This window comes from Epinephelus moara, chromosome 2 (assembly GCF_006386435.1).
Source record: "Epinephelus moara isolate mb chromosome 2, YSFRI_EMoa_1.0, whole genome shotgun sequence".
Taxonomy (NCBI): Eukaryota; Metazoa; Chordata; class Actinopteri; order Perciformes; family Serranidae; genus Epinephelus; species Epinephelus moara.
This window is the reverse complement of record NC_065507.1, coordinates 435,341-446,391: the sequence shown is the minus strand read 5'-3', so window position 1 is coordinate 446,391 and position 11,051 is coordinate 435,341. Positions and strand designations below refer to the sequence as shown.

Below are 11,051 nucleotides of genomic sequence, written 5' to 3'. Positions count from 1 at the left end.
TGTCATGCGGATTACTGTTAATTTATTATGCTGATCTGTTCTGTACGACATCTATTGCACGTCTGTCCGTCCTGGAAGAGGGATCCCTCCTCAGTTGCTCTTCCTGAGGTTTCTACCGTTTTTTTTCCCCGTTAAAGGGTTTTTTTGGGGAGTTTTTCCTGATCAGCTGTGAGGGTCATAAGGACAGAGGGATGTCGTATGCNTCCCTCCTCAGTTGCTCTTCCTGAGGTTTCTACCGTTTTTTTTCCCCGTTAAAGGGTTTTTTTTGGGGAGTTTTTCCTGATCAGCTGTGAGGGTCATAAGGACAGAGGGATGTCGTATGCTGTAAAGCCCTGTGAGGCAAATTGTGATTTGTGATATTGGGCTTTATAAATAAAATTGATTGATTGATTGATTGATTGATTGATTGATATATACATCCACTTTACCATGAGGTACTGATATATGCATTCTACATATAGAAATGTATGTTTTGTATATCTTTTAAATGTGAACCAACAGTCAGCAGCAGCAGAAGAAGACAGCAGTCTTCATTCATGATGTTTCTTCCATCAGGATGAACACAGACCTAGGTTGGGTTTATAACCTAAGTGTGTGTCAGGTTATGACACCATCAACGGTCTCACCTCTGCAGGTGCGGTTGTCAGAGTGAAGCAGGTAACCATAGCGACAGGAGCAGTAGTATCCTCCGATGTAGTTATGGCAGAAGTGATCACAGAGGAGGTCTTCATCACTGCGCTCGCTGCACTCGTCCATGTCTGAGGAGAGGGAGACAGAGACAAAGGTCAGAGGGAGACATCAGAGTTTACATGTCCCTGACTCGTCTCCAGCGTGTTATCAGCTGTGTGAACCTGCAGGAGGTCAAACTGACATGTTTGGACATTACTTATCTTCTGCAGCGTCATGTGTCTGAGCTTCACTGGTTCATGTTTCTTCTTATCTGCACATATTTCTGCTTCTTATAAACATTCACTAACTCTCAGAGCTGAAAACAGAAACCAGTCTCTCTGCTCTCTGTTGCTTCTGTCCGTCCAATGTTTTCAGGACTGTTCAGCTGCTAACGGCGTGTCAGTGCTCCTGTGATATTAACACAGATTAAGATGAGCTTATATTCATATACTGACCATTGTTGAGAATTAAGACAAATCATTTCCCGCCTAACAAACATTTAAAATTATAACTTATCAACACACTGATTCTGTTTGTGGGTGAAACATCATTTTTAAAAGCTTTATTTATATAGAATAAATATAATTTATAAAATATGTTTATCTGCGTTCACTTCTTTAACCTCTGAACTTGTCTCAGACAAAAACTCATAACTTCAATTCAAACTGTGTTAAAAGCCTTTAAAATCTAAAACTAACAGAACGTCCTGAGAACATCGAGTCAAAATGTTCTGCCATAAAAGTCTTCGTCTTAAAATATCATTTTTAAGAAAATGTTGGTCCTTTAAAGATGTGTCACAGATTTTTGTCAACTGTCAGATTACAACAAAAACTACACAGAAAAGATATTATTGGCAGATACACAGACGAGTGAAGGTTGTGGACTGTAAACTGGGTTTCTGACTGATTCATTTCACTGGGTGGTGAACGGTCCGGGGACAGTTTCATATTAGTTGTAAATAAATTTGGGAATTTGTTGAAATAATTTTTGACTTAAAAAAAAGAAATGTAAGAAGGGGGACAGATAAGTTTTACTTCTACCTGCTGCTTTTTGGACAGTTATATTTGCATTCTTTGTTTTTTTAATTATGTTATTTTTATATATATTTTTGGTTTGAAATAATTCATTCATTTATCAGGTATGACAGGAGGAAACTACATCACAGGGACTTCCTGTCTCACTTCCTGGTTTCAACAAAGGTGTGAACGCTGCTCTGGTCATTCATATTTTATGATTCATTAAATAATATTTCTGTCAGGTGAATCTGAAGGTGTAACAGGTCGACTCTGTCGGCCTTTAAATCCAAACTAAAAAAGAATTTTCATCAGCATAAAGAAAACTCTGAGCAACTCGACTACACCCGCTGTGACATTAATAAATCTAAAACTTTTTGTCACCTCCGTCACATCTGACCTCTGACATCCGTCATGTCTGATATTTAAGACAACATTCAATCAGAGGGAGGTTTAAAAGTCCAGACGTTGATCCTTGAACATTATTGAAGAGTAAAGTCCTCTGCTCACTGAGACTGTTTGTTTGTTTGTGATGCGTCTTGTTAATCCATCATCTGAAAATAATCGTTACACACAGAAACCTCTCACACTGAGTCCGATGAGTTTTATTCTTCTGTTTGTTGTGAAAATATGCAACACGAGACAAAATGAAAGACACATTTCCTCCTTTGCCTCTCTGACCTGCAGTTACCTATCTGACTGACATCACTTCCTCCCGCAGCTACAGTAAGGGGCGGAGCTGACCTCCCTTTCTGTCTCCTCCTCCTCCTCCTCCTCTTCCTCATCATCCTCCTGAATTTTACTATTTGACCTGTTGAACATCTGAGTTATGAAATCATTCTGTTCCTCTGTCTCTTGTCAGCTGTGTTCACTGATTAAGTCAGACGTCTCTAACGACTCTGACGGAGGAGAAAAACACAGGAAGTTGAACCTGTTCTGAAACTTTTGATGACAGACGACAGATTTGGACTCAGTGTGAAAACATGACACAATGTGAGGTCGTATTCATTTTTACACCTGCGACAATTTCGGACAAAAAAACGGATTCAGGCCCCGATCACACAGGAAGTGTTTCAGCAGCTGGAGGCACCTTTTTGTAACAGATTTTAATAAGAATGAAACTTCTAAAACCTGCCTGTAAGCGTCCATGATGGAGGAGAAGCTCCTGGACCAACTGGTGGTACTCCCCATGATCCAGCCTCTTTTTTAGGGTCTCATGTACCCACACAGATCTCTGTTTATCTGCTGACAGCCTCTCACCCTCAACCAGAGCTACAGACAGCACCCTCTGCCTCAACATGGCAGCAACTACACACTGATTAATGGTAGATTGATTACATGGGAAGGTTAGGGTGAGGAGGTGATGGGGTGGTTGCCTGGCAACAATAATTTACTAGTGACATTCAGTTAAAAAAAAAAAAAAAAGAAGGCAGTGTGGCGCGCCTCCTGTTTTGTAACCTGCAGAACTCTTCCTGTGTGATCGAGGCCTCAGTGTGTGAAGACATTAGAAATCAAAAACCTCCAAAATAAGTTTTTTTGTCACCGCTTTAAAGAACGAGTGATATTTAGTGTAAATCTGGTCCCCGTGTATGTTACTGAGCGTCACTGCAGAGACACAAAGACCGGCGCCGACAGTCACGCACACTTAAGCTGCGTTCACACTGGGCGCGAGTGAAGCGAATTACTCGCACATAACGCGCGAGTTTGGACGCTGTACCATTTTGTTAATTCGCATTATCGCGTCATTGGCGCGAGTAGTGGGGAAGCCGGCTGTGCTAACTGGAGCTAAGCTAGTGCTAACGTTCATAGTACAACCATTTTGTAAACTAATAAAAGACACATATTTACAGAACTTACCAAGTAGACCAGTCTCCTCGGCGACTTTCACCCAAGCCTGCTCCTTTTTGTTGCGGTCTCTGTAGAGTAGACATGTAGTATCATATAGCTCCGGGTAGCCGCACACCGCAATGATAAGTTTCTCCTCCATCTCGGCATCAACAACTGGACGTCAGGGCGTCAAGACGTCACTGACAACCATGGCTGAGATATCCATCCACCATCACTGCTTTGTACCTGCTCTGGAAGTCCCAGATGCGTCGGAGGGCCAAACGCCGTCGTTTTTGGGTTCACCCTATCCTGCAGAAGCGCATCCAGCTCGGCGAGTTTCACCACCTCCTCCAGGAACTCCATCTGGATGATAGCCGCTTTCAGCGGTACTTCAGGCTGACTGGGACCCAGTTTGAGGACCTGTTGGCGAGGGTTGGCGCCAGGATCTTCCGGCAGGACACCAACTACAGGCGCTCCATTTCAGCTGCGGAGCGTCTGTCCATCTGTCTCCGGTGAGTAGCAGTTTATTGTTGTGTCAACAACTGGACGTTGTTGACACACGCCAGTGACGTCGGGAGAATCTCAACGCTGATTGGCTTTCAATTCGTCACGCGAATTCGCCTCAAAAGTTCAATATTTTCAACTCAAACGATGAGGCGTTGGACGCGAATTTCGCGTCTAGCCTCTATCGCGTCCATCGCGTTGCGCTAGACGCGTACATCGCGCCGCCCGGTGCGAATTCGCGTCTAATCGCGTCTTTGCATTGACTTTGTATGTAATCTTGACGCATGAATTTGCGAATTCGCGTTTCGTGGGAACGCAGCTTTACAGTGACGTTTGAAAGAGTTCTTCAGCTCGTTGTTCAGGTCCTATGACGTCTCTTATTGTCCTGGCGCTGTGTTCCTAATATAAAGACCGTTTTTACACTGCGTCACGTTAATAATGAGTCAGCTGTGAAACTTTTGGTGTGACATCATCAGTGAAATATCTGTGGTGAATCGGACTTTGAGACGAGGCTGAGAGACATTTATAGTGATGCTGAACTCGTGTCGCCGACAGCAAGCGCGGCCTGTTCTTAATGAATCTGCCTGTGAGTGTGTGATCGGCCTCTGGTGGCCGTCAGAGGAACTGCGGCGGAGCCTCACCCACAGCGCTGTAGTGAGCCATGAATCCAGAGTATCGCTCCTCGTTGGAGAAGTCGGAGCGGAAGACGACGCTGAGGGAGTTCCTGGGCGACGTGATGACCTGCTGAGCCGGCACCGCCTCCGTGTCCGTCTCCTCCCGCCCACAGAACAACGCCAGCACCTCCCCCTCCGCCTCCACCTGGACACCACCAAACACAGGGACACACTGCGTCATAAAAATACTACAGTACAAGTTCCTGTAACAATACTGCAGTATGAGTTACAGTGTTACCTGAGGAAAAGTATCCGAGTATTATCAGTAAAAAGTAGTTTACTGTGGAGATGTACGACGGCAACGTCAGAAAAAATATATATAATATATAATATAATATATAATATATATCAAATATAAATATTAGGGGTGACCCCGAATAGTCGATGAGTCGGTGATTCGATTTGGAGAAGTCTGATTCGACTGCCAGTCTCATAAATGTGGTTATGAAACAAGACCGTACCATTCTGACTATATGGGGGTGCTCACTGCTGCTGAACATCTTGATTTGACATAGAATGTATTTGTTTTCTAGTTATTCATGATATATAGCCTATTGCGATACAAACATCAGCCTAATTTCTGCTGCTAGTGAAATTATACATAATAAATGAAGACAGTGACATATTTTCAATAAAAAACATGAGTTAAATGTTACTTTCAAGCTTTTGTAGTACAACGAATTTCAGAATTGTGCGAGTGCGGACGGAGAGCGGGCGGCAGTGTTTGATACAGGAAGCTCGATATGGACTTGAAAATCAGTTTCGGACTGGAGGGCTGTCCCCTGTTTAATCAGTAGGCATAATCATTACTACACATGAATAAATCACCCAGTTGCTCAATCCAAATAAGCGGAGGTGAGTGAGTGCGCTGCAGGACCATCAGAGCAGCATCGAGGCCTACGGTGCTCTCAAATCAAACTTTTTTGAAGGATTATTCGTTTACCTGAAGTGTCTTGAAACTAATTTCACCGCTGATTGTTTTCTTGATAGACTCTGATTTTTTATTTGGCTACTTTTTGTCCGACGTGGTCAAACAATTGAGAGCGGTGACGCACGGGGTTGGAATTGGGGGGTTAGATCACCACATGATTCCCGAGCGCGGCACCACTACTGCTCACTGCTCCCTCAGGGGATGGGTCAAATGCGGAGAACAAATTTCACACACTCAGGTGTGTGACAATCAGTGGAACTTTAACTTTAACGCAAATGAGCTCATTAATCAATGAGGGGGAAACAACATGATTCAACGATTCGTCGGCTAAAGGAAAAATCTGTCAAATCAGATTCGACTATGAAAATTCTTAGTCGGGGACACCCCTAATAAATATTGATAAATATTAAATTAAATAAATAATAAAAAACAAACTCATATTCTAACAATATAATTATTGATCTTATTATAACGTGAAATGTTCATCATCATTATCATCATTAAATCCCTTATATTTAATTCAAGTGTAAGATATTGTTTACAAACAGTTTGAGTCGTCACTCACTGCAGCGCCGCGTCATCTGTTGTTACTTTATGACATCATCACCCTTAAACAAACTCCTCCAATAAAAGGCTTTGTTTGAATAACGTGATTCATCTGATGAGACGAGTCGTCAGGTTGATCAACACAAACAAACATGATGACATTAATATATATAAAATACACCAGAACCTTTTGACTCTGAACTCACTGTGACAGGACACGGCTGTAACCATGGTAACAACATCACAAACTGAAAATTAACACATCCCATCTTCTTCCAGCGACACTCATCACCTCCTGACCGACCTGTCTTCTTCTCTGACAGCTGTGTTTTTTCATATTGTTTGTGTTAAAGAACTTTTTAAAGTGTTTTTTTTTTTTTTTATTCTATGTTTACAAGTCTCTTCATTCAGTTTGTCTCTGATCTGGAACCTCTCTGCCCTTCCATGTGCAGACATAAAGGGCAGAGGTCAGAGGGGTCACAGAGGTCAGAGGTCAGAGAGGTTTGCTCTCTCAGCCTCACACTGTCCATGTGTATAAAGTGTGAGGCAGAGCAGCAGCAGAGACTTCTGGGACACTGATGAGTCAGACACAACATGACCATGATGCATCGGGCTCTCACCTTGACATAGTCGTACTCACACAGGTACGACGGCTCCAGGTCGAAGTGGCTGAAGTACAGTTTCACCAGGAAGCCGGCGGGGATGCTGATGTTCCAGCGAAGCTCCGCCTCCCGTGGATACGGCTCCGGGAAGTTTGGAGACTGCAGGCTGCCGTACATCTCCGATAGCAGCTGAGCGTCCGCCACCAGGAGGAGGAGGAGCAACGCCAACGCACTGTGGGAGAGACATCATCATCATCATCATCATCATTATTAGAGTCACCACCTTGGCGTGGGGGAGGAGTCTGTGTGTCCCTGTGGGAGCTGGGTTGTTCGGGGCTAACAGCTCCTGAAGTAGGCGGGGCCAGACTCAGAGCAACTCAACAACGCCCTGATGTTACCATGCTATTAGACTTTGAGTACCTCCCCCCCGTACCAGGCGACCAACCTGTTCAACTGCTCCTTAACCCTCAAAGACTCAGACCGCCGCCACCGCCGCCACCGCCGCCACCGCCTAAAAACAGCTGTTGTACTTAAATGTTTAAAACGTTTGAACGGCTTTGAAAAGTCTGGTAACGTGGAGACTCTCAGCTCCTCGGTGGTTCAGATCAGATGTCTTGTCTGGACGTTCAGATTCTGCAGCAGAGGGAAACCTCATCGTTCAGTCCTCAGCTGTGGATGCTTCGTCCCGCCCACGTGTTCTGATTGGTTCAGAATTTCACTGTGGTGGGTTAGACATCATCTGTGCCACCAATCAGCATCCATTACAGTATTGGGGTTTGGTTTAGCTGACAGGAAGTTGGTCCGTTTGCTGCAGGAAAACGAAACACAACCAGGGAAGAGTTGGGAGTATTTCTGTCAAACAAGTCGCCTGCGACATTGAAGCTGATCCTCGCCAGGTTCAGACGCGGACAGCTGCTGCAGCGAGGCAGCGAGGCAGCGAGGCAGTGCTCAGACTGAACATAGGAGTTTCACTGATAACCTCTGAGTATAGTCTCATAATAAATGTCTTTAAAATAACTTGATGAGGTTGTGTTTGTGTTCACAGGAAAAAACACATAATTTTTACTGAGGTTGAAAAAAAAAATCTGTTAAATTTATCCATCATCATGAAAACAAATGTAAAACTGTGACTTTAAATGAGTTCGACTGAAACTTGAGGTTCTCCTGATTAAAATAATAAAATTAACACAGTGTCACCACCTGACACCTGAGCAGCTGTCTCACAGGTGACCCGACAGACTCTGCCGGTCACAGGTGACCCGACAGACCCCGCAGGTCACAGGTGACCCGACAGACTCTGCAGGTCACAGGTGACCCGACAGACTCTGCAGGTCACAGGTTTACCCCGACAGACCCCGCAGGTCACAGGTGACCCGACAGACTCTGCAGGTCACAGGGCAGCTGTCTCACAGGTTTGATCACAGTGACACAAACTGGGACCAAACTGAAACCAGTCACTTCCAACACACAGATATTACAACCAGGCTGCTGAGAGAGCGCGACCCCGACCTGCCCACCGAGGCGCTGACTGACCTAGCTGGTCTTCAGCTGCCAAGCTTGAGGCGGCTCCAAACACAGAGCCATGACAGAAGAAGAAGAAGAAGAAGAAGAGTGACACAGCGACACCTCAGACTCAGGACAACCATCAATAACCATAAAGGTAAAATAACAAAGGTGAGATATTTAAAGCGTCTCTGACTCAACACAGAGAAACAACCAGAGATCATTTCAACAAAGAGACGACCTCTGGAACAAAGGTCACCAGGTCAGAGCGGACGATACGACCTCACATCAATATCAGCAATAACTGAACATTTGATCTCGGTTATGATCAAAGAATTTAATTTGTGTTTTTGCCCTCAGAGTTGACTGATCAGGTCTGGACTGTAAATCTGCTCCAATATTAAAGATGGAGATTATTTCTAACGACAGATGGTTGTGATTTAAATCTAATCTGATTATTTATTAACGTCACCTTTAGTTTGAATGTAAAAACTCTAAAAAATAACTTTCATATCTTTTAAACTAAACATTAGAAAACATCTTTTAAAAATGTCTCATTTTAGTTTGAAAGTAAAAATCATAAAATAAAAACAAATATTTTTTAAATATAAAGTTTAAGGATCCAAAAACTTTTATAAAGCTGATGTGTGAACAGCTGATATAATGAACACACACTGAGTTAATGTCACTTCCCGTTATTGTTGTGTTGACAGAAATAATTAAAGTTAAACTGTAGCTATGATCAGCTGAGGCTGCAGCGACACCTGCAGGTCATGATGTCATTTGTTTTCTTTTGTTTGTCTTTTTCTAAGCTAAAACAAATCAGTCGTTTATCCGTCAGTGTGTTCGAGTTTTATAAGCTGTGAAATAAACTGAACTAATAGACATCACATATTTTCAGGCTGCAGAAACAAACAAACTGAACTGATCGATTAATTAATTAATTAATAATAAATCGATTAACAGACCTCATTCTGCAGCACAGACCTCAGCTCCTCTGTCTGTCTCTGTCCCCGTATCTCTCTCTCTGTCTCTGTGTCTCTCCACTCGCGGAACCTCGCGCACTTCAGCGCTACGTGCAGTCACGTGTGACGTGAGTGAGGAGCTCGACGTCATCACGTTAAGTAAAGTCCTACTGAAACTCCACAGAGACATAAAAACATGTTTTACAGATGAGAAGTGCTTTTGTTTGTAGGAAATATATTTTGTTGACCTGCTATGTTTGTTTGTTTGTTTGTGAAACATGATGAAATATAATAAATATGTTGTTTATTAGTCTGACGGGTCTGTTTATCATCATCATCATCATCATCACCACAGTACTGGGGGGGAGTTTGTCCCGTGTACTCAGTGACGTCATCCCGCCACAGTTGACAAATAAAAGTATTTGTGTTAAAATAAAAATAAACTAAAATAAATGAAATAAAAGTTGTGTTGAAAGTTTTATTATGAAGGAGCCACCGGGGGGCGCCACCTGACCACCTGTCACACTCTGCTCTTTACGCCCCGCCCTCCTCCAGCCCCTGGTTGCCATGGTGACGTGAACACTGAGGTCAGTGAGTGTGTAGTTGTGCTGTGTGTCTCTGTGTGTTGTTGTGATAATTATTATAATAAATCAGCGGGTGGAGGAGCGGGGGCGGCGGGTGGTGTCCTCCTCCTCCTCCTCCTCCTCCTCCTCCCGTCATGCCGAGCCGACAGAAGCAGCTGCTCTTCTCCACCTCCGGCCTCCTGGGTCTGTGCTGCGCCCTGACGGCGGCGGTGTCCACCGGGCTGCCGCTGTGGCTCCGCGGGGCCGTGCTGTGCCGAACCGGGGCCGAGCTGGTGAACGCGACGGGAGCCGAGCTGGACCAGTTCCTGGGAGAGCTGCAGTACGGCCTGTTCAGCGGGCACAGGGTGAAGCAGTGCGGGCTGGGGGGGAGGCCGTCCCGCTTCTCCTGTGAGTCTCTGCGCACACACACACACACACACACACACACACACACACACAGGTCACCTGAGTGACGTCAGCACAGGTGCAGAGCTGCTGTCTCATCCAGGAGAAATATTAAAGTCATGAAGTTTTTATCTGGATAGTTTTAAAGACTCCTTACAGAGGTTATTAAAGGTCAGTCTGCTCAAACTCTGATTGGCTGTTAGTAGGGTTAGGGTTAGGTGACGTCATGGGCTGGTTAATTATTCAGAGCTGTGAATTATTCAGTTTCTTTACAAAGACAAAACACACCTGACACACCTGAGTGTCTCTGAGTGTCTCTGAGTGTCAGGGCTCCGTCTAATTCCTGCTGACGTCAAAGTTCTCCTGTGTCATAGCTGAATGAGCCTCAGCTGCAGGTCGAACACACGTCCGAGATGTGACGAGCACTTTCATAAAAACAGACGAGGATTGTTTCTCTGTTTGAAAATAAACAGCTGTACAACATGGAATATGTTATCAGATAAAGAGCAGGCTGTACGGTAACATCTTATTTATTCATTTATTTATTTATTTATCTTTGTTGATTCATTTGTTTCATTTGGTGTTCATGGTTTCAGTAAAATGAACCAAGCTAACGATGTTAGCGTCTCCGCACTCACACAAGTTCAAACATTTATATCTGTGTGTGCAATCTAAGCAGCTAACTAACATTAGCTCAGGAAGCTAACTGACATTAGCTCAGGAAGCTAACTGACATTAGCTCAGGAAGCTAACTAACATTAGCTCAGGAAACTAACTGACATTAGCTCAGGAAGCTAACTAACATTAGCTCAGGAAATTAACTGACATTAGCTCAGGTAGCTAACTAAC

General features: G+C 44.0%; 2 protein-coding genes and 1 long non-coding RNA gene across 3 annotated transcripts in view; 2 read left to right on the top strand and 1 right to left on the bottom strand.

The window, feature by feature from the left end:
- Positions 1-382, top strand: part of LOC126400254 (uncharacterized) — a 19,861-nt gene extending 19,479 nt beyond the window's left edge. Inside the window, exon 2 of the long non-coding RNA XR_007570956.1 lies at positions 258-382. This is a non-coding gene — a long non-coding RNA (uncharacterized LOC126400254). The remainder of the gene's footprint in view (positions 1-257) is intronic.
- The window catches only part of masp1 (MBL associated serine protease 1), a 25,412-nt gene extending 16,055 nt beyond the window's left edge, over positions 1-9,357 (bottom strand). The window contains exons 1-4 of the mRNA XM_050060685.1: positions 9,238-9,357; positions 6,785-6,998; positions 4,655-4,832; positions 627-758 (exon numbers count right to left, since the gene is read on the bottom strand). Of these exons, the coding sequence (XP_049916642.1) occupies positions 627-758; positions 4,655-4,832; positions 6,785-6,998; positions 9,238-9,242 (529 nt within the window). The 5' untranslated portion in view covers positions 9,243-9,357. The remainder of the gene's footprint in view (positions 1-626; positions 759-4,654; positions 4,833-6,784; positions 6,999-9,237) is intronic.
- A 114-nt stretch (positions 9,358-9,471) lies between these two features.
- The window catches only part of clrn1 (clarin 1), a 9,189-nt gene continuing 7,609 nt past the window's right edge, over positions 9,472-11,051 (top strand). The window contains exon 1 of the mRNA XM_050060732.1: positions 9,472-10,205. Coding sequence (XP_049916689.1) covers positions 9,953-10,205 — 253 coding nt within the window. The 5' untranslated portion in view covers positions 9,472-9,952. The remainder of the gene's footprint in view (positions 10,206-11,051) is intronic.